We start from the raw sequence: 23,577 nt of genomic DNA on the forward strand, positions 1-23,577 counted from the left end.
TGCAAAGAGTATAGAAAATGAAGAAAAAGTACAAAGGAGAAATTTTTAATTTAGGTTAAATACATATAATATTAGTATGATAAATTTTTTTTTTAAATCCCTTGTCAATTAAGATCTTCAAAATAGGCAAATGCTGAATTTTTCAAAATTTATTTTTTTGGGTGGGGGCAGGGGGCTGGGCGCGACTGCAGTCTTGTAATAAGTAATTTTTAATGTTTAGAATTAATTATATTTATTGGATAGCTTTGTTATGGTATGGTTTGTAATGTGAGAAGAAAAAAAAATTTTCTTCCTTAAAAAAATTTTATTTTTAAATCTACAAAATCATCGTAGCTGTTTGCTAATTTACAAAATTAATGCCACCCCATTTATTATTTGTTTTTATTTTTTTCTTCTGAAGTACAAATGCCACGTACGAATTTCGACAGCTGGCTTTGGTTAAGCTGTTTTTATCACCTTCGGTTAAGTCTTAACTGATGTGAACATTGGTTTAGCTTTAACTTATGTTATGACGTCACACATCGGTTATCATGATCAGTTAAATTTACTTCAGTTTGGTCTATGAAACACTTAACAGCACTCTTAACTTATGTCTAAGCTGCTAACCGATGTCAATTTATTTTATGAAAACGGGGTAATAATTCATATAAACCTTCCCAAATTAGTAAGCTAAATGTTAGAATAAACATAGAAAAAAAATATTAGTGATATTTCTCTCTTTCAAATTACTATCAGTTTGACATGTTTTTGACAAATAATTAAAAAGTATTAACTGTTATTGTAGTTAATTATTTCAATTGGTCTGACTAATAACCTCATAGTGATGATGTGTAGGATCTTTGTAAAGCTTCTCTCACCTTATAGAATAGTCCAAGAAAAGTGATTTTTCATTCATTTGGCCAGGGTAAAGCTTAGATTGAAAAATAAAAAAATATTAATTGATGTTTGATAAAATTTACATATTTCAGAGACAGGCAAAATAATATGGCTTCAGCGGTCGGCCGTAACACCTTGGCGTCTCTTCTCAGAGTCAGTCTACCTTCAGGTAATATCCATTCTAGGTTTAAACATATTCGGTAGAAATATATCGAAATGATATGTTCGTTTTATTATTAAATTATTATTACGATGAAAATAACTATGAATATCCTTATAAGGTACCTACTGTATTATTTGTATTGAAATTTGCATTTACGTTTATTAGTAGATTTGTGTACATTTTTTTCCGAAGTAAATGGCCATATTTTTTTTAAATGGTCGCCCTCAAATGTCAGTTTCGCCTGATCACTGATTATTTGCCACAATAAGGCAATTCAAAACAAAGAAAATGTAAGCAATATTAAATATTTTTCTTTTTAAAAAAAACTTATTATTGACAGTAAAATAGTATTCTTAAATTACTTCAATCCATTTTCGATAGTGGCTTGGCTGGACAAAGTTAATTATAGATCTCATTACTAAAAAATGCACATTAATAGCTGTCTACCAAATGTTGATTTTTAAAGTCGAAAACAGCCACAAACTACGACGAAATGACTCTGACCCAAAAGAGTATGACACGAATTAATCAAGGTCTATTTTTTAGTGCGCAATTTTTCTGTGTCAAGCAGTGTGGGAGCCAAACAGTTGACCGTCAGAGATGCCCTTAATATGGCTCTGGATGAAGAACTTGCTAGAGACGAAAGGGTAATTAATCATAATAATTGTTGTTTTTAAACTTTATTTTATATAAGCTACATAAATTGCCGATTGTCCTCATAAATCCTCTAGAAAGGAAAAGGATCCCGTATATAAGCTGAAGTAAGCACAATTTGTATTACAATCTTAATATGTAAATAATTAAGAAATTGGGTAATATCTTATAACATTATTTTGAAGTAAAATAAAACTCCAATATAATTCCACAACTTACAAATTATTTGCTTAAATTATTAGTACAATTTATCTGTAATTTAAGATGAATAAACATGAATATTGAATAAAGGTGAACGTAGTAAAAGGTATTAAAGTATAAGATTTATTCATTATTGGGACCAAAAAAGGTTTGTTAGAACTAGTCTAATATTAAAAATATGTATATTTTCTAAAAAGACTGTAAATTCAAATATTTTATTTACATTTGAAGACTACCAAATCCTTTATGAAAACAAAAGATTATGCATTATTTACAGACCAATTAGTAGATTTTATATACATGAACTCTCTTTATATTTACCAGGCACGTGCAGTGCACACATAAATTACACAACACAATTGGGGTAACTTTGAACAGTCTTCATTATGCATGCTTTCTGGTAAAAGGACTACGGGTATTTTGTTGCACATTTTTTGCATTGTAACTTTTACTTGCATTAAATCTTATATCTAGGTGTTCATAATGGGCGAGGAGGTGGCTCAGTACGACGGAGCCTACAAAGTTACCAGAGGATTGTGGAAGAAATACGGCGACAAGAGGGTCATCGATACACCTATTACAGAGATGGGCTTTGCTGGTCTAGCGGTTGGAGCGGCTTTCAACAACCTGCGTCCCATTCTTGAGTTTATGACCTTCAACTTTTCAATGCAGGCCATTGACCAGGTCATCAATTCAGCGGCCAAAACTTTTTACATGTCTGGCGGTACTGTTAATGTTCCAATTGTATTTAGAGGTAAAATTATCATTTCTAACATATTACTAGGAATTTTAGAAATATTTTTCAGCAAAGATTTATTGAAAATAAATATCATAAAGTGTAAAGTTTAATGGGAGATGGAACAACTCTATAGATCTATTAACCGTTTAATACTTCTTTCTATAAATCTTATATTGTAGTCTTAGCTTTCTATAATTATTCTAAGTTATCACATAAACGTTGAGATTTATCCTCTTTCTTACATTTTAGACTTAAAATTTTAATTCTTTGTTTGTTATAGGTCCTAATGGTTGTGCCATGGGTGTCGCCGCCCAGCATTCCCAGTGCTTTGCCGCCTGGTATGCCCACTGCCCCGGTCTCAAGGTCATCTCCCCCTACGACAGCGAAGACTGCAAGGGTCTGCTGAAGGCAGCTATCAGAGATCCTGATCCAGTTGTCTTTATGGAGAACGAACTGTTGTACGGTACAGCTTTTGATGTGGAGGACGCAGTTATGGGCCCTGACTTTGTGTTGCCTATAGGCAAGGCTAAGATTATGAGAGCTGGCTCCGACTGCACTCTTGTTGCCCATTCCATTGGTGTTGGCTTTGCTCTGTCCGCTGCTGAAGAACTTGCTAAGGAGGGTATTAGCTGCGAGGTTGTTAATCTAAGATCCATCAGACCCCTGGATATGGACACAGTGAATGCCTCCGTAATGAAGACCCACCATTGCATTACCGTTGAGGGTGGCTGGCCACAGCATGGAGTTGGCGCTGAGATTTCTGCCAGCCTGTCTGAGGGCCCAGCTTTCCATTACCTGGATGCCCCTGTCATTAGAATATCTGGTGCAGATGCTCCTATGCCATATGCTAAGGCTTGCGAAGACGCCGCCACACCAAAGCCACAAAATATTGTTGCCGCCGTCAAGAGAGTTTTGGGGAAGCAGTAATTACAGAGCTTTAAATCAATAAATTAATTAAGTGTTGTGAATGAAACCAGTGACGACAAAGATTTGTAGATACCAAATAGTTTTTTTTTTATTAAGTAAACAGTTTTGTGAATCTAAAGTTAATTAAGCTCAACAAAAATGGTTGACTAGGTCATTTATTAGGACCACCTTCTATTAGGTTGGCAGTTTCCAGCAATATTTCTAATATCCTGGTGGCTTCGTTACAATGCACTCCTTACCTCTTCTTAAATTGTATCTCGTAGCTTGTTTCATAGATATTTAATTCTTTTTAATCTCATCTTCATTAGATCAATAAATGTGATTTTGTTTTCTAGATAATTGTTATTTTATTTATGTAAAAATGAAAACTTATGATAGTGTTTTTTAATGCCTGGATGTTGAGGCCTATGACAAATAAGACAGCACCCCCCCCCCCCTCATCCAAAAGAAGATTACGTCAAAAAGGCATATTTTTGACGCTGAAATGATTTCTCTTTTATTGTCCTATTCGTTGCCGATATCTCCGTTAAAAATAAACCTCGTAAGAATTCAGACTTCAGAATCTGAGTCTATTTTCAGTGGTATTTTTTAAAGTCCACTATATTATACCTAATTATTATTTTTCAATGAGATATAGTTATTTTAACTTTAAAACATTTCTAGAATTTTTTTTCACTTCAATTTCTTTTAGGTACAGGGGAAGTAAAAGATTAATGGAATCTTATCCCGCAAAATTATGCAAATAGAATAAATGATTATGAAGTTTAATATCCAAAGTGAAGGTTGGGTTCTAATCAGGAGCGGACAATGGGCTGTTTATTACACTAGTCCTCAAGTTTTAAAAATAACGTTTTCTAATTCGTTGGCTCAACATTTTTAGGGACTTGTTGAATTTTAATTTGTTGGTTTACTACGTTGAGTGTTCAAACATTTCAACCACTGACTTTATCTACAGGAGGGGTAGGTAATTTTGTTTATCATCATTGGGGATGTACATCAATTTATCGGCCATTGTCTTATCCCTTTAGATCCCTAGGTTCTAATACACATCTATTAGCTCGAAAAAGCCAAAAATAATTATTTGTGTGAAGACGACTTTACTGTTGGCTTGACGCGAGTGTACACTACAAATTGTTTGTTTTCGTTTATTTTTTTCGGCAAAGCAGGAAAGTGGGAGAAAAATGAAATATTTTTATTAAACTTTGAATTACTTGCGGTTACGCCCCTAGAGGCACTTGAGGGTGGTTATCTCTTGTGTTGGTGGATTTACCTACCCTACCCCCCAAAAAATAAATATTTATAAATTTTTCTGCGTGGTCTATAAAAAGCTAGCTGCATTGTTAAGGAAAGCCACATCGCACTAGCTGCAGGTTGTTGCCAAAGTTGGCTCAAAATTAGGGGTAGTGAAATAAAAATCTCACCATAACCGCTCCAAGTTTTAAGATAAACATATAATAATGGAAGTATTTAGTTACCATCAAAAGTAGTTTCAGAAGAATATTTTTTAGTTTACTAACACAAAGTCGAAAAAAAACAATTTTACTAAATTTAAGCTATAAAAGAGACTTTTCGCAGTTTTTTTTTATTTTCTAAATTAACATGAATGTTGTTTGTTTGTTTGACAAAATAAAATATTACATAATTTAAAGTGTTTTTTTGGGCCCGGTTTTAGGTTCAGCAAGATTTTTCGGTACAAATACACAGACACCGACACACATCCGAATACTTTTTATTTTAGAATTAATATAATTCTTCAATTTCAGATATAAAAATGTTAATTGAAAGGTGACTATAATAGGACCAGCCTGATATATTAAAGATGGAGTCCAATATAGAAATAACCGTAACAGAACTTCAAGTTGTCGCTGAGCTTGACTCAAGACAGTTTGGATTCTTGAAACTAAACGAAGAGGAAAATACATCGAAAAAGAACGCGGCTAATAAAGCAATACAATATTTAGAAAGGGTTCTGGTTCAAGCAAATTTACAGGTGGGGTAAATATAATCATCCGAGATCTTATATATAAAGTCGTAAGGTTTTATTTGTCTGAAGCTGAAGATATTTGAATAAGAAGGGGGGGGGGGGGGTTGACACATTTGCGGGAACAGTGAGTATAGGCTTTATCTTTGGACTGAGAGGATAGGTTATTAGGGACAAAATCATTCTTATATAATAAATATTCCCAAGTTTTAAGATTTTTTGGATAGGCCTCCAGGTTCAGGGGCTGCATGGCTCCAGGTGGTCTCTGGACAGCCAAAAATTAAAGAATTTTTTTTAAAGAGTTAGAGATCAACTTATAAAAGAAACTGCATATTTTTAAAAATTATTTACATATTTGAAAAAAAATGATGCCAACCTATTTTGTTAAATAAGTTGACCTCTAACTCTTCAAAAAAAATTCAATTTTTATTTTTTATCTGTCCAGAGACCACCTGGATGCCTGCAGCTTCCAAACCAGGAGGCCTATCCAAAAAATCTTAAAACTTAGGAAAATTCATCATATAAGAATGATTTTATCTATACTAACCTATCTTCTCAGTCTAAAGATAAAGCATATATTCACTGTTTCCGCAAATGTGTCAAAACTTGCCCCCTCTTATTCAAATATCTTCAGCTTCAGACAAATAAAACCTTACGACTTTATGGTCTCTGGACAGGTAAAAATAAAAATTAAATTTTTTTTAGTTAGAGGTCAACTTATAAAACAAAATATGCATCTTTTTTCTTAAAATATGTAAATAACATTAAAGAATATGCATGTTTCTTTTATAAGTTGATCTCTAACTTTTAGAGAAATTTTTATTTTAATTTTTGCCTGCCCAGAGACAACCTGGAGGCATGCAGCTCCTAAACCTGGAGGCCTATCCAAAAAATCTTAAAACTTGGGAAAATTTATCATATAAGAATGATTATATCCCTATTAACCTATCCTCTCAGTTCAAAGATAAAGCCTATGATCACTGTTTCCTCAAATGTGTCAAAACTTCCCCCCCTCTTAATGAAATAATTGAGCTCTCCATGAAAGGAAAGCTTAAAATATGCCCTGGAATGGATTTAGACTAATTTATCATTTAAAATTAAGTCTTGGGGTGGTTTTATGCTATTTTTCGTTTCATCGCTAGTAGACTTTTTAATAATCTGTTTGTCTTTAAGAGGACAAACACGCAAACTAATACCTAAATACTTTTATCTATTTATAAAGTTTTTTCCTCAACAAATTTACTTCTCATTTTGTTCAAAGTTTTCCCAAGAACCGTAGTATAGGTATATATTTTGGCTTTTTCTTAACTTAAATAATTTTCTACGATTTTGAACTTAAGAAAATGTAGGTAACATAAATAAATAATCTAAAAGTACTTACCTATAACTAAATGATTTTTTAAAAGATAATCAAATTCATATTTTAGGAAAAGAAAAAGAAGAATGGAGAGGAGAAAAGTCGCGGAGGATTTCATGTTGAACCAAAAACTTTTGTTAAACTTGGACATCTTCATCTACTACTTGGAAACTATTCAAAGGAAATTCTTTATAATTGTTGTACCTATTTTTAGTTAAATACAGGGACTGGATAATGGACGACAAATAAGTCATGTAAAGTTTTTATAAAATTTCAAGAGAAAGAAATGGGCTATAATACATTATTTAGGCAATTATCATACCATTAGCTTTTAGGTTCTATAAAATAGTTCAATCCTTTTTTTTATTGATAAATAAATGTTATGGTTAATAGAATGCAAAAGTTTATAAATAGGTATTTTTTCTCAATAATTAAAAATTGTTGACCAACAGAGAGTCAATTATTTATATAAGGTGTGGATATTGTTTTTTAATGTTTTGTTGACTTTTATATATTTTTACATTCTTTATAACTTTTACAACAATTTCAAAGAATCACGATCCTGCAGGCGTTATCAGCATATCAGAAATATTACCGGATATCGAAGCATCCGTGGCGAGACTCAACCTGCATGTACGGCCTTGGCCTGGTGTATTTCTACTATAATGCATTTCAATGGGCGGCCAAAGCTTTCCAGATTACTCTTTATATTGACCCTGGCTTCTCACGCGCTAACGAAATTCATATGCGACTAGGGATTATTAGAAAAATGAAGAATGACTTCGATGGAAGCCTTAAGCATTTTACCCTGGCAAAAACGGACAGTTCAGAATGTACATTTGCACCCTTGGAAATTGAATTTCATATGGCGCACTTGTTTGAGGTTTGTGGCAAGTACATGGAAGCCAAGCAAAGGTATGATGTCCTTCTATCTGATCCCGGGCTTCCCCTACAGCTTAGAGCGGATATATTAAGACAGATCGGCTGGATGTTTCATTCTGTAGAAGAATTTGGAGACAAAACACAACGAGTGGAACAGGCTGTATTTCATTTACAAAAATCCATAGAATCAGATCCCAAGTCTGGCCAATCATTGTATCTTCTAGGAAGATGTTATGCGAGTATTGGTAAGGTGCACGATGCATTCATCGCCTACAGAAACAGTGTAGACAAATCAGAATCTAACGCAGACACGTGGTGTTCTATAGGAGTGTTGTATCAACAACAAAGCCAGCCCATGGATGCGCTGCAAGCATATATTTGTGCTGTACAACTGGATAAAGACCACTCAGCTGCCTGGACAAATCTGGGAATATTATATGAATCACAGTCGCAGCCCCAGGATGCGTTGGCATGCTACACAAACGCTACACGAAACAAACCCAGCGCCCCGACTTTGTCCCAAAGAATTAAATATCTAAAAACCCAGATGGCAAGTGCTCCCTCTCCAGTGTCCACATCAAAATCTCGACAGTTGCCATCAGTAGAAGAAGCCTGGAATCTTCCAATATCAAATGAGATGACTAATCGGCAAAACCAACCAAGACAGGGCATGCGTGCAGGTCAAACAGTGAAAAAAGAAGATGGCCAACCGCAGCAGCCAGCGGCTCCAATCCAGCAGCCACAACAACAACCACAACAGAGGCCACACTTTTATCTAACACCTCAGCAGTTGCAAACATTACAGTTTCTGCAGAATCAACCTCACCTTACGCCTCAACAGCAAAATCTTTTACAACAGCTACAGCACCAGTTCAGGCTAATGCAACAACACCAACAGCAAATGCGTCTTCAGGCACAGCAACAACAAGTTGTAGGCATTCCGCGTCCTGTGCAACCTCAAGGTCAGTTTTCACAGCAGCAACAGCAGGCGCCACAACAAAGTACAAGCAACACTGAAATTGATGGCCTTAACGTGTCGGACAAAGAACTGGAATCTCTGCTGTCTCAGCAAGACATTGGCTCTTTTGCCGAAAGTTTACTAAAACAATTTCAGGCCCAGATTGGTGATTCTGGCGACGACAAAGGCGATTCTGAAATGAAATCTGAATCGAAACCTGACCCTAACGACCTTCTGTCCGAATTGGCCAAATCCGAAAATCTTGAAGATAGCTTAAAGCACGAAATGATGGATTTAGACCATTTGGATATTCCAACAACAGTTGAAAAGGTTGTACATGATACTTATAATATTCCTGAAATCAATATCAAAATGACTGCGGAAGAAATTGTTGAATCCTGTGCAAAATGTCCAGCTAAGGCTGGCCGCATATCTAGCAGTGTCTTTGACGAGGATGATCCTCCGCCTAGCCCACCTGAGAGACCAGTTAATCGTTTGGTTAAAGAACAACTACTACCACCAACACCAAGCGTTGTTTTGGAAAACAAAAAAGAAGCATGTTCCCCTCAGCTGCAAGAGTTTTGTCTTCAACATCCAATAACTGTTGCTCGCGGTATTGCTGCCGCATTAAAGCTGGACCTGGGACTATTTTCCACAAAACAGTTGGTTGAATCCCAACCCGAGCATCCAGTTCACGTTGTTACACAGTTCAAGCAAACAAGTGATGAAAATTATGACGTTACTGGACAAAATCAGGTTTGGCACTGCTACGGCGAAGAAGGGCTGACAACTATTAAGGCCTACTCTAAATATCAAGTCTCCTCTTTCCAGGAAGCATTTGCACAAGAACAGGACAAATCAGGTTGCAGGAGCGACGAGGAAATAAATAGCAGGAAGAAAAAGAAGGGAATGACAACATTGAAGCATGGGTATTATATTGATCTCTCCGCAGAACATAAGTTTAGACCTCAGCTTCAGGTATCAATATTTTTATCAATAAAATACTTTTATTACATACTTACGTATTTTCTGTAGTAATTTTAATGATAAATTACAATTTGGATCATGGAAAGAAAACGAAGTAGCGGGTTTTGTCGTATTCTATTTTTTACAGTAGATTTTCTCCTATCTTCTAGCCAATACTGGGGTCTCTACCCTGGCGAGCCAATTTTAGAACCATGCGGGTCAATCATTAACATTTACCTAACCTAAAATAACCTTTTAAAATTAAAAAATACTACAAAACCTGCTATTTTCTTTCTAGGATCCTTACATTAATGAATTTTAATCCTTACTGTATAAATTTTATTCATTTCATGCAATAATTCCCTATTTTACAATTATAAATTAAATCTACGTTAAATCCTGTTCAAAATGTTTACGTTATTACTATGTATCAACGTAATAAAATATAAAAATGTTTTAATTTTAAGTTAATACCTAAATATTTAAGGAAATGATGAAGCTACCTCACTGGACTAAGGTTGTGTCTGCAGGCAACGTCCTCTCTCACGCCGGGCATCAGTTGCTGGGCATGAACACAGTCAAGATGTCCATGAAGGTTCCCAACGCGCGCAGCACCGCCAGGCAGGAGCACAACAACTTCTGCGTTGTCAACATAAATATTGGCCCCGGGGACTGTGAATGGTTTGGCGTTCCCGAAGATTATTGGGGCGCCATGTATGAGCTGTGTGATAAAAACGGTGTTGACTATCTGACTGGTAGTTGGTGGCCCAGTGTTAAAGATCTCATGGATGCTGAAATACCTGTGTATAGATTCCTACAGAAGCCCGGGGACCTTGTTTGGGTAAATTCAGGATGCATACACTGGATGCAGGCTTCTGGATGGTCCAATAACATCGAGTGGAATGTAGGACCCATGACGTACAAGCAGTACACATTAGCCTTGCATAGATACGAATGGAATAAGCTGCAACAGTTTAAATCCAAAGTTGCCATGATATTTTTATCCTGGAATCTGGCTAAAAATGTGAGGATAACCGAAACCAAGCTGTTTGAGGCCGTAAAACATACTCTCATGAGAACTTTGCGGCAAGTTATCTTGACGCTTGATTATCTGAAGAGTCGTGGTCTTGATGTCAAATTTCACGGACGGAATAGAAATGAGCCAGCCCATTACTGTATACAATGTGAGATTGAAGTGTTTGGAGTTTTGTTTGTTAGAGAACAGGTAACATTTTATCCTTAAAATAAAGTACCTAACGGGATCTGTGCATGTGTGTGTATGAAAGGATCTCGTTAATCATTGAACCGATACGGTTTTCCTTTACACTGTACCTTCTCATAGATCCTGGGAAGGTTTTAGCTATTTATTCGGAGGTTACCATGCACCACATCCCAAGAGAAAAAGCCCCTAGTTAAGAGATACCAAAAATTATGTTAAAAGTGCTGGCGGTGGCGCCACTCTTTTACTTCGTATAAGGGTGTTGAAACTTAAAACTATAATTTAAAGTCGGGGGAAGGGGGGGGGGGGTGATCCCCTCTCACCTTAAGTGCCCCTTATGTTGGCGTAGCCGCAAGTTAAAGAAACTAATAGTATTAGAAATAGAAACATCGTATTATAAAACAGCTTTCCGCAGATATAGAATGTACAATTAAAAGATTAAAACCAGATTTTTTAGCCCCGAGATGCCAATTGCACGGGCTTAAAAAACTAGTTTTAATCTTATGATTGTACATTTTTATATTCGCAGAAAGCTGAATATAACACGATGCTAGACATAGTTTTTTCGTATGGATGAGAATCTGTTCTTATCCACCGGATTCGAATGAATACCTACGAGAAAGTAATATTTAGTAGGAACATTGAAATCATTCGCATTGAAAGCATGTAAAAACTTTGTCTCAAAGTGTTAGCTTGTACACCTATTTTTTCTTAGACAATGCTATTCATTACATTTTATGAAGACATGGCAATTTTTCTAACCATTACCTATTTAATATTTCAGGAGAAAAAGCATGTTATCTATTGTCTGGACTGCGCCAGGCGACACAACCAGGAACTTAAAGGATTTGTTATCCTAGAAGAATATCATTTAAAAGAACTGAAAGATGTTTACAACAACTTTAAGCTGGCAAGTCAAAACCCGCTGCCTTCCATGGGCGGTGTAGCACGCCCCTATCACCATCAGAGCAGCATGACCCATACCTCCAGTGTTTCTCAGGTTGCCCCGTTCTCCAGGTCAAATTCCACGCCAATTACAACGCAATCATCTATTTCTATGGCCTCAACTATGGCTACAAGGTACATTTCATTGTTGTAGCTCGGGCACAGGTATAAAGCCTGTATGTGGATGTGTGTGTACTGTGTACTGTGTAGGTATAAAGGCTTCGCCTTAAGTATGATTTAGTTGATGAATTAAAGCCAGTAACAGATTAATTTTTTGTTTGTTCTTTTGATGGAGAATTATAGTATATTCCCACTTTTTTTATACCGTTTATTCAACTAGTTACTTTGCCCTTAGCCTCCATAGAGGGCGGGGAAGGCAGCCAAGAAAATAGCTAAAGACCATCCCAAAACATTTATTTTGCTTCCCTAAAAAATACATCCATTTGAACCTCTTAATTTTGAGATAAAAATCCCTTTCTACTTTTTATTATGGATATATATTATATAATATGAAAATTTATTGAAAAGTATAAAGCTTAGGTAGATAATAGAGTTAATTCAGAACCTTAAATTGTCTAAATTAGACTTCCTTTTTTGCAGTAGCAGATATAGTTTGAAGTTGAAATGCGGCATTTGAGACAAAGCAGTTCAAGGTTTCTTTTACTATTGGTAGTTCCTTAATATTTGTCAGTTTGTAGTTTCCTATACTGTTTTGGAGAATTTAGATAATTTATTTTCTTTAGTATGATGAGCTCCTTGAATCAAATGACTCCCCAGCAGCAATTAGTTCTTCAACAGGTAAAAAACTTTTATTAACTAGCGGACTTATTAATAAAAATGAAATAGCCTAAAACCATCTCAGGGCCTATGAGAAGCTTTACTGTAAAGGAGAACCATATCGGTTCATCAGTTAGCGAGATTCTTCGCTAAGGACAAAAACAGCTTAGGCACTACTTTATATAAAAGGAAATAGATTAATTAGGAAGCAGGCATAAACTAAGGCATATTTTTCTCTCCATATTTTCAAGTATCAGAAATACGCATAACGAAGGCACGGGCTAAAAAACTGGTTTAAATCTTTTATATTCGTAGAAAACTGGTTACAATTATACGTAAATTTTCATATTTTTCTTGAGAATAGGTTCTAATCCACAGGATATTAATCGGTTTCTAATCAATGCTGGAATAGTTATTTCTCGCATCGTATTATAAACAGCTTTCCGCGGATATAGAATGTACAATTATGAGATTAAAAACATTTTTTTTTAACCCCGAGGTGCCGAAGGCACGGGCTAAAAAAACTTGTTTGAATCTTATGATTGTACATTTTTATATTCGTAGAAAGCTGGATATAATACGATACTAGACATGGTTTTTTCGTATGGATGAGAACCGGTTCCTATCCACCGGATTCGAATGAATACGAGAAATAAGAATATCACATTTTTTGAGAGTGGGAAGGAATCTGAAAATGTTTTTTTTACTTCAGAATATTTGATAGGTAGTTGTAATAATTCAGAAATATTAAGGGTTTTCAATTTATATATAAAAGTGTTTCTACAAAAATACCTTTATACCTAGGTAATAGGTATTCAAGAAAATTAATTTTGTATTTTTAATTTCAGGCTTTACAGCAGCAAGCTCTACTGAATCCATGATATTGGGGACAGTACTAGAACAACTAGCCTAAAAAATTCCAGCTGAAACAAAAATATACAACAACTTACTGCCAAAAATTTACATAAACCATCCAAAAAATAAATACTGCCTAAAATAAACTTATAACATCCTTTTTCGTTTATAATATATATAATTGTTTGGGTTGAATTCAGGATTTATTTGTCATAGAAATCAATATGTATAAAAAAAACAGAATGATATTTTTTGATAATTTATAAAAGCAACCCGTTATAGTCCATTTTGTTAAGTGATTTTGTACTTAAAGTGAAAATATTTCACATAGGATATACATTAAATGAAAAAATGGCAGATTCTTAAAATAATTTTAGAGAAATATTTTAAAGCGTTTGTGCTGGAAAAGGGTTAGTTTGCTAGTGCTGTCAAACCTATGAATATAGCAACATTAACACAATTATGATCAAGCATTACCAAACTTAATAGTTTTACAAACATCTTATGGTAATTGGTAATGGTTACACAATGGTTAGATTTCTAGCTAAACAAAAATTAAATATTATTTTATAAAAAATATTTACTCTTTAGCAGGTCCCGGCAGCCAGTCGTTATTTAACCACCATCTTACTGTTGTTTTGCTGCCTATTATTTTAATGCCTTATACAGGGTGTTTTTATTTAAAGGATCAAAAGTATTGCTTTATTTAACCCACTTACCATTGACGGAAGTTAATACTCAATCTCATTTTCTTCATTGAAGTGGGCACCTTGGAAAAACCGGTTTATAAGACATAATTTGTTGAAATCCATTAAATATTTTTTTCCTGATTTAAAACTCGCCACGTCAATGACGAAAATGAGATATTAACTTTTGTCAATAGTAAGTGGGTTAATTCAAGCAATACTTTTTTCCCTTAAAATGAAAACACCCTGAATTTGTATTACTACTTGTCGGCTGTATTGCATTTATGGAGCCCTGCTTTTGGTATTTAGAAATATCCCAGTTTTTTTTGTTTTACCAATTGAATTACAATAGAACAAGATATTTTTAATCAATCAATCAATCATTTATTTCAATCAAAGCCCAAAATATTAATTGATTTGTTTAGTTAGAAATCTGTCCCTTGTTAAAAAAAAAGACTGCATTTTTTCTTAACTTAATTTTTTATGAAATGTTTAAATTTTAAATATGTGCCATCTACATAAGATGTTTAGCTTAATAGTTTTTTTTTAAATAAATGTTTTTATGTTTTTACTAGTATTAGCTTTTATGTATTTATGCAGCGTGACTGTTTTATTGAATTAATTGTTAAAAGAAAATGTTTAATGAATTGATTTTTAAATGAAATGCTAGTATAATTAGATAACATTGACTTTATTTTTTCCATTTTTTAGTAAAACTTAACCAATCCCCACCCAGTACCCAAAAGACAGTTACAAAACTAAGCACCGTACCCAACATTTTAAGCCAACCACATTTTTAGATGAAAAAAATATTTTAGCTTGTTCACGTTCTTGTTGATTTGTTATATTTTGGTTTGATAAGTTATCTTGCACAAAATTGTAAAAATAAATTTTCTAATTTTTCCCCAATCCTTATTCCTTATAATGAAATATTGAATATATTTGTATAAAATGTTATGTTAAGTAAGTGTATAAATTGTTTTTATTTAAATATAATTATTTGATTATTATTTTTATTTTTTTCCATTGGATATTTTTCATTCCGATTATTTATAAAAAGTTTGTTAAAAGCGAAGCTTTTCTATAATTAGAGTCGGTTCGTACGTCAATCCGTAATGTCCGTACGTCCATTTTAAACATGTTAATTCTTGACTTATTTTAACAGCAAATTTTTATGTGATAAAATTATTCGTTTGGTCTTATTTTTGGCATACTGATTCCTAGGACAACATTAGCGGAGCATCTCTAATCAAGTCCTAGAAATGTAACTATGTTCTTAATCATTATACTGTATTTAATCAGTTTTTCAACAAATTTTCTTCAAGTGTTAATGTTCGTTTGTTCTACCGTTTCAGAGCTTCGCATTTATGGATGTTGTCATCCTTGTTTATATTTGCATTTATAAACTAATCTTTTCTTAGTTCCTAGAAAATATTTGTGAATTTTTTGGCAAAATTCCTTTGGTTTTTATTGTACCAACGAATTATACCTCTTCAAAATAGGTTTATAAAAAAACAATGGTGGCAACATCCATAAAAGCGAAGCTCTGGAACGGTAGGACAAACGAACATGAACACTTGTTAAGTGTCAGAACTGAATTAGCATAATATACATGTACATGTAAGTCGAAACCAGGAATAAGGTATAGCCAACAGATGATATAAATCTAAAATAATATTTGGGGGACAGGTAAAAAGGTTGTCAAACGCCTGAAATAGCAACAGGTACCATTTTTTAACGTCTATAGTATGACGCGTTGTGGTCCAAACTCGAACCCGAACTCGAACCAATTACGCAAATTCCGCGGGTTTTCATCAATCTCAAGATAGACGTGGTTTATAATACCGAAACACTTTTTTTTTTCAATTTTCTCACATAAAAGCTGAAGGGGGCCCCATTACAAAATAACAGGATCCTGCTAAATATTCCCTGTTAAAATGCAACCAGAAGCTGTTGTGCTGATTTTATTTTATTCCAATAAATGCAATTCTTTGTTTTGAATCCTTGAGACAACTATTTTATTCTACAGCTCAGGGATCTAAAGGGATAAGACAATGGCCGATGAATTGATGTACATTCCCAATGATGAAACACAAAATTATACCTTCTGTAGATTACAATTAGTTGTTGATACGTATGAACACTCAAATAAACCAATCGAATTTCATCAAAAGTCCCCAAAGTTGTTAAGCCAACGAATAAGAAAACGTTAATTTAAAACTTTGGGGACTAATGTAATAAACAGCCCATTATCCTCCTACTCTCTGACAACTAAATGAGGTTACAAATAAAGTTGGGAAATTAATTAATTGCCCACGTTATCGAGCAAACCTTTTGGAACCTAATTATTTTACCTACACTTTGTTGAGTTTATAACAAACATTTTTGGGAAAATTTAAATAACTCTAAAGGCCCTAGCTCAACAAATTAGACATAGGAAAACTAAAAACAATAACAATTGTTTAGAAGCGACACTTTTAGTATTTAAATGTCCAATCCTATTATATAAAGAAGTAAGGTTTTTTGTCTGAAGCTTAAGATTTCAATAACTACTGAACCGATTGAGTTATTAATTTTTGGAAAGCCCTTGTTGTATTTTAACAAATTTTGTACCCATTCTAACCAATAATATGGCCGGATTGTTCCTCTGCTGCTTTCCTATTGGCCATAGAAAATGAGGACTGTCTAATTACTCCCCATCTCTGACAGTCACATAATTCAGGGATCTAAAGGGATAAGACAATTTCCGATAAATTGATGTACATTCCCAATGCTAATACACAAAAATTACAAATAGTGGTTGAATCGTTTGGACACTCAACTTAATGAACCAACCAATCAAAATTCACTAAAAGTCTCCAAAGTCATTAAGCTAACGAGTAAGAAAGCGTTATTATAAAACTTTGGGGACTAGTGTAATTAATGCATTAATTAGTATTATGAAGTGAAATTAAGATTTTAATGTATTTATTTATTGAAGTAGACTAGAAGAAAGAGATGTTATGGTTGTTACATTACAATAGTTATCATTTGTATCATATCATTGACAGCTTTCCGCGGATATAAAAATGTACAATTATAAGCCTAAACCATTTTCGTTTGCCCGAAGATTGTACATTTTTATATTCTTAGAAAACTGGATATAATACGATACGATACATGATTTTTCAGTATAGCTTTACACCGGATATTAATCGGTTTCTAAGCCATGCTGAAAACTTTCTGGTTGAATTTATCTCCTTCCAGCAGTGCCAAGTTGTTTCTCAGCATTCTTCACTTGCTGTTCAGCCCACTTCTGATATTCTTCGATCTAAACAAATTTTTTTTGTTTGAAAATAATTTTGGGAAGTTATTAATAGTGCCTATAAAAGATGACGTCAAACAATACAAATGACCAATGGTAGGCCAAATACACAAATTAACTTGCCAGTAGCAGGCAAGTATACATTTTAATTGACCAATGGTAGGCCAGTATGACGTCATTTTTTATAAGCACTATAAAAAGCTTTTAATCTTTTTGCCGGGGGGGATGGTTACACGACCCCTACACTCCAACCAATTGCAGAAAACCTTCACTGAAAATTGTGGAATAGTCAGTTCAGCCGTTTACGTGATATTTCAGAACATACATATACATCTTATTTCTTTTTAGAATAGGATAAAATTATGTATGAAGAAAACTTGTGGTAAGAAGATTTTTTGTTTCTCTTCCAGTAGGGTACAGAATCATTTTAAACTCTGCTGGATTAAAACTGGTTAAAATTTTACTATCCGCAGAAAATTGTCTATAAAAGATTACCTGTTTCTTGTAAGTTTCAGCTGCAGGATCCACTGGAAGTCCAGCTGCGTTAATTGGACCTGCGTTTCCATTGCTACCAGTCAGTCCAGGTCCCTGGCATAAGAATAGTTATTTCTCGCATCGTATTATAAACGGAAATAGAATGTACAATTATAAGATTAAAACTAGTTTAAAAGGCACCTCGGGGCTAAAAATATAAAAATATATAAAAAATATATTCGTAGAAAGCTGGATATAATTCGATGCTAGACATAGTTTTTTCGTATGGATGAGGACCGGTTCCTATCCACCGGATTCGAATGAATACGAGAAAATATTATTATTATGATTTGTTGCTTTAGATTCAAGCAATAAGGTTTTTTATTTTGTACAGTATGGCTCTTTATTATATTTACCAGCGGCTACGCCCCTAGAGGCCTCTAGGGGCACTTGAGGAGGGGAGAGTCGAATTTGATCACCCAATTTCTTATTTTATATTTTAAAAGAAAAAGTAAAAAAAAAATTTATTTTGGGGGGTGGGAAATTTTTTTTTGGGGGGGGTTGCCTCCACCCCCAATTTTTAATTTTAGATAAAAAAATTACAAATTTTTTTTTGGGGGGGGGGATTTTTCATTTTTTGGGGGGGTTGGGGGTGTCCCACCCCCCCATGAAAATAGTTATAATCGGTTCAGCGGTTAGCGAGATCCTTCGGTTCAAACAAACACACACACAGACACACAAACATACTGTTACTTTAGTATAAGGATAAATAATAAGTTCATTTAAGGTTTGTTTTGTTTGAAACTAATGATTTAGATTTTGCTGGACTGAAGCGGTTGTACTTTCAGGGAATCTTTATAAATATCTCGGGGTGGTTTTAGGCTACTTTCCTGACCTCCGTTTTCGTTAGGCTAAAGGCGAATTTTGTCCATTTAAAGCGAAAGCAGGTTTAGTCTACTCTATCTGTAGAACTTTATTTTTGTCTCTAACCGTTCTAACGGTCAAAAATGTCCATTGTTATTCATAAATCCATGTTGCCTTTGTTAATGTTTAATTAGTTGACCAAAATATGTACATATAATTATTTCAGCAGGAAGTAGCGTATAGTGCTAGAAAAAAATGGCCAATGGTAAAATGTATACTGGCTATTATTGGTCATTTATATTATATAATGTAATTTTTTATAGGCACTATAAAGAGCTTTTTGTAGGAGTCACCTGGTTTCCTCTGAATTGAACTCTGCTTTGACCGTCGGCTCCGAAAGCTCCGAGAGGACAGACTCTCTCACCAGAGGGACCAACAAGACATCCATTTACATCCAAGTTTTCACCGTCAACAGGAATTAACTCTAAATAAAATTCATAGAAGCTTTATAACAAATTGCAGTGTGCTTGGCTAAGTGATTTTCCAGTATGGCTTCGAAACCGATTAAAATCCGCTGGATTAGAACTGGTTCTCAGTCATACTGAATAATCAAGTATAGCATCGTATTACAGAAAATTTTCCACGAAAATTAAAACCATAAAACCAATACTTTTCTGTAAGCCCTGGCCTTCGGCCCATCGGGGCTAACAAACTCGTTATTAATATAATGACTTTACATTTTAATATTCGCGGAAAGCTGTCTATAATACGATGCGATAAATAACTATTCTTTGAGTGTGTGTTTATGTCCTGTGCACTGCGTGAACAGATAGGAAGTGTATTGACGCTCAGGGATCTAAAGGAATAAGACAATGGCTGATAAATTGATGTACGTACCCAATGATGATACACAAAATTACCCATCTTTAGATTACAATTAGTGGTTGGAACGTTTGGACACTCTAACAAATGATCCAAAAAAATCAAATTCAACAAGTCCTAATGTTGTTAAGCCAACGAATAAGAAACCTTTGTTATGAAACTTTGGGGACTAGTGTAATAAACAGTCTAATGACCCCACCTTCCCTGATAAGGCTTCATAAATATATTAGCAGCTGCACCCCTAGCATCTGGGGTATCTATATTCGGTGGTGAAATGGTAGCCTAAACTCTACAAATCGATTTTTCTCGAAATCTTAAGCTACAGACAAAAAAAACCTTTCTACTTTATAAATTAGGATCAATTACCTCCTGTTTGAATACTCTGAATTTCTGCCACGGGAAGGAACTGGGGTAAGGAGCTGGAGACGAAGAACAAACAACTAAACTAAAGAATTTTAATAATTAGTTCTATTCTTTGTCAAGCAGGTTACATTAATGGGCAAATATGGTTCTAGAACAAACGCAGGAGTGACAAACGTCAGAGTGGACACAAAACGTAACCTAACTTTTTAAAAACTATCTTATAGGTTTTTAAAATGACTAACCCATGCGGGGGGCTTATTTGTAAATTCATATCTTAACCTTAACTTAACCTATATATAAAAACTGAATTATATTTTTAACACTCCTGCCTGTGTCCGTCCACTCGTACGTTTGTCACTCCTACATTTGTCCTGGAACCGCAAATATGAATATGGATATTTTTACGATCCCATAGGATATTAACTAGAGTAATGGATGTAGAATACGTGGATACTGTGACAGGAGAAATTTTTTCGTCAATTTGGGTCCTCAGATATTGGTCAAAATGTTCTTCTTTTGTCCGAGGATCGGATATAGTAGAGTCATAAGGGAGGATGGGGGTTATTGTTAAATTAGCCAGCTGGAAGAAACATTTTATCAGGGTATGCTAGAATCTCTTACTATATCCACGTATTCTATATCCATTTAGCAGATGAATAATTTGATGCTATTTTATAACAGAATGTTATAATAAGCTGACCTTTGGCCAATCAATTCCTCATTTTATTACTCTTTATATTGCAACGGAATTAAATTCGCATTTAAGAATTTAAAACAAGGATAAAAAAGTGAATTAGTCAATACAAATAAGTTTTTTATATGATACATTTTTCCATAATATTGGGTTAAATCCTAAAAAAAACTTCTTGTTAGGCTAGCCTTCGAGCTAGGGCATCCTAAGTCGTAATATTTTCTTATATATCTATGTAAGGCTAAGGAAACCCTAATGTCTAGGATTCCCTAGAAAACTTTATAGGATTTGGGTCATTATATCGAAACAAATTTGTCTTCCTTTTTAAATTAATAGTTTCAGTGTAAGGATGGACTTACTCACTAAAATATTGACTTATAGAGTAGCTTAGATACTGACAATCAAATTTAAAGGTATGTTATAAATAGAATTTTAATGCATGAAGTTGATGAAAAACTGTGACAATTAATGCATTTCAAAATTGCTAAATCTTTATTTAATTCGCACATTTATAATTCAAGTGTTTTCGCAAATTCAGTAAAATATTTTAAAATTAAAGCGAATGTTAAAAAATTCGCATTTACAATTCATTTGCAATCGATGATGGAATTCTTATTACTTTGATTTAATTAAAAAAGAACTGCTTTTCAAATGGTCGAATTCAAGAGTTGCTTCGTTTCTTAGACAGTTGTTAAACAAAAGTTTAAATAATATTAAACATTTCATAAATTTCATTTGAAATAAAGAATTTAATATAAAATCAGTTTTTGTTAGCAACGTGGGGGCGAAGGCCCGGACTAAAATAACTGGTATTTTATTTTAATATTTGTGGAAAGTTGTCTGTAATGTGATGCTATACATGATTTTTCAGTATGGATGAGAACCCATTCTAATCCAGTGGATATTAATCGGTTTCGAAGCCATACTGGAAAAATAATACTAGCATCGAGAAGCATTATATTCTAAATTATTTTGTAAAACTTATTTATTGTTCAAGAAATTGTTCTAATTTTATATTAATGCCCTGCTTTCAAAATTGATTAATAATTAATATAAAACTCAGGGATCTAAAGGGATAAGAAAATGGCCGATAAATTGCTTCACATCCCCAATGATTACAAACAGAAAAAATACTTCTTCTGAAGTTTACAATTAATGGTTGAATCGTTTGGACACTCAACTTAATGCTTAAAGTTGTCAAAGTCAACGAATAAGAAAACATTATTATAAAACTTGGAGGACTAGCGTAATAAACAGCCCAATGTCCCCTGCCTCCCTGTATAAAACTACATACCAGAATAAGTAGCTGCATGGTTGGATATTGTCAACACTAATGTCCCCTGCCTCCCTGTATAAAACTACATACCAGAATAAGTAGCTGCATGGTTGGATATTGTCAACACTAATGTCCCCTGCCTCCCTGTATAAAACTACATACCAGAATAAGTAGCTGCATGGTTGGTTATTGTCAACACTAATGTCCCCTGCCTCCCTGTATAAAACTACATACCAGAATAAGTAGCTGCATGGTTGGATATTGTCAACACAAATGTTCCCTGCCTCCCTGTATAAAACTACATACCAGAATAAGTAGCTGCATGGTTGGATATTGTCAACACTAATGTCCCCTGCCTCCCTGTATAAAACTACATACCAGAATAAGTAGCTGCATGGTTGGATATTGTCAACACTAATGTCCCCTGCCTCCCTGTATAAAACTACATACCAGAATAAGTAGCTGCATGGTTGGATATTGTCAACACTAATGTCCCCTGCCTCCCTGTATAAAACTACATACCATAATAAGTAGCTGCATGGTTGGATATTGTCAACACTAATGCCCCCTCCCTCCCTGTATAAAACTACATACCATAATAAGTAGCTGTATGGTTGGATATTGTCAACACTAATGTCCCCTGCCTCCCTGTATAAAACTACATACCAGAATAAGTAGCTGCATGGTTGGATATTGTCAACACTAATGTCCCCTGCCTCCCTGTATAAAACTACATACCAGAATAAGTAGCTGCATGGTTGGATATTGTCAACACTAATGTTCCCTTCCTCCCTGTATAAAACTACATACCATAATAAGTAGCTGCATGGTTGGATATTGTCAACACTAATGTCCCCTGCCTCCCTGTATAAAACTACATACCAGAATAAGTAGCTGCATGGTTGGATATTGTCAACACTAATGTCCCCTGCCTCCCTGTATAAAACTACATACCAGGATAAGTAGCTGCATGGTTGGTTATTGTCAACACTAATGCCCGACTTTGACTGGTTTCCTACTAGGAAGTATTTTCAAACCAAAACTGCGTGTGCGTGTATGTATGTATGTATGTATGTACATATGTACATATGTATAATGTATGTATGTATTTATTTATGTATATATGTATGCCCGTTAAATAAACATATCTAGTTATGGTACTACAAAATTTTAAAAATATAAGAATAGTCATTTATCGCATCGTATTATAGACAGCTTTCCGTGGATATTAAAAGTAAAATTTTTAAAATTAAAACTTGTATTAATTTTATTTTATGATTTTTATTTTAATATTCTTAGAAAATTGTCTGTAATACGATGCTATACATGATTATTCAGCATGGCTAAGAACCGATTTAAATCCAGCAGATATTCATCTGTTTTAAAGCCATACTGGAAAATTATTTAGAAGATTAAAATTTCATTAACCAATGGATGTAGAATATATAATACGTGGATATTATGACAGTGGAAAAATTGTCGTCAATTTAGGTTGCTAACATGGAACTCGTTTATTGGTCAGTTCGTTCATTCAGTA

General features: G+C 34.1%; 3 protein-coding genes across 8 annotated transcripts; 2 read left to right on the plus strand and 1 right to left on the minus strand.

The window, feature by feature from the left end:
• The first annotated feature begins 904 nt into the window (after positions 1-904).
• Pdhb (Pyruvate dehydrogenase E1 beta subunit) lies at positions 905-3,894 on the plus strand. The gene is made up of 4 exons (XM_080158820.1): positions 905-1,045; positions 1,586-1,686; positions 2,369-2,648; positions 2,914-3,894. The coding sequence occupies exons 1-4, from the start codon at positions 985-987 to the stop codon at positions 3,558-3,560; spliced, it is 1,089 nt and encodes a 362-aa protein (XP_080014946.1). The 5' UTR covers positions 905-984; the 3' UTR covers positions 3,561-3,894.
• An 823-nt stretch (positions 3,895-4,717) lies between these two features.
• On the plus strand, positions 4,718-15,196 carry Utx (Utx histone demethylase). Of its 3 annotated transcripts, none has more exons than XR_013879064.1 (8): positions 4,718-5,550; positions 6,969-7,077; positions 7,465-9,716; positions 10,192-10,929; positions 11,708-12,003; positions 12,612-12,666; positions 13,494-14,031; positions 14,642-15,196. XR_013879064.1 is itself a non-coding variant. In XM_080158819.1 (7 exons), exons 1-7 carry the CDS (start codon positions 5,380-5,382, stop codon positions 13,524-13,526), a joined length of 3,654 nt encoding a protein of 1,217 aa, XP_080014945.1. In that variant the 5' UTR covers positions 4,718-5,379; the 3' UTR covers positions 13,527-14,094. The 3 variants fall into 3 exon arrangements, 1 of the variants encoding a protein (XP_080014945.1); XR_013879065.1 differs by having other exon boundaries at positions 13,494-14,007; positions 14,718-15,196; XM_080158819.1 differs by lacking the exon at positions 14,642-15,196 and having other exon boundaries at positions 13,494-14,094.
• A 1,955-nt stretch (positions 15,197-17,151) lies between these two features.
• LOC145317666 (uncharacterized) lies at positions 17,152-23,075 on the minus strand. Of its 4 annotated transcripts, none has more exons than XM_080158825.1 (5): positions 22,995-23,075; positions 20,077-20,155; positions 19,182-19,312; positions 17,986-18,078; positions 17,152-17,496 (listed from the first exon to the last, which is right to left on the minus strand). In XM_080158825.1, the coding sequence occupies exons 1-5, from the start codon at positions 23,010-23,012 to the stop codon at positions 17,419-17,421; spliced, it is 399 nt and encodes a 132-aa protein (XP_080014951.1). In that variant the 5' UTR covers positions 23,013-23,075; the 3' UTR covers positions 17,152-17,418. The 4 variants fall into 4 exon arrangements, with proteins under 4 accessions (XP_080014951.1, XP_080014953.1, XP_080014952.1 ...); XM_080158827.1 differs by lacking the exon at positions 22,995-23,075 and adding an exon at positions 22,275-22,342; XM_080158826.1 differs by lacking the exon at positions 22,995-23,075 and adding an exon at positions 22,203-22,264.
• Between the last annotated feature and the right edge of the window lie 502 nt (positions 23,076-23,577).

This window comes from Acartia tonsa, chromosome 4 (assembly GCF_053477335.1).
Source record: "Acartia tonsa isolate MP-2025a chromosome 4, ASM5347733v1, whole genome shotgun sequence".
NCBI classification, from domain to species: domain Eukaryota; kingdom Metazoa; phylum Arthropoda; class Copepoda; order Calanoida; family Acartiidae; genus Acartia; species Acartia tonsa.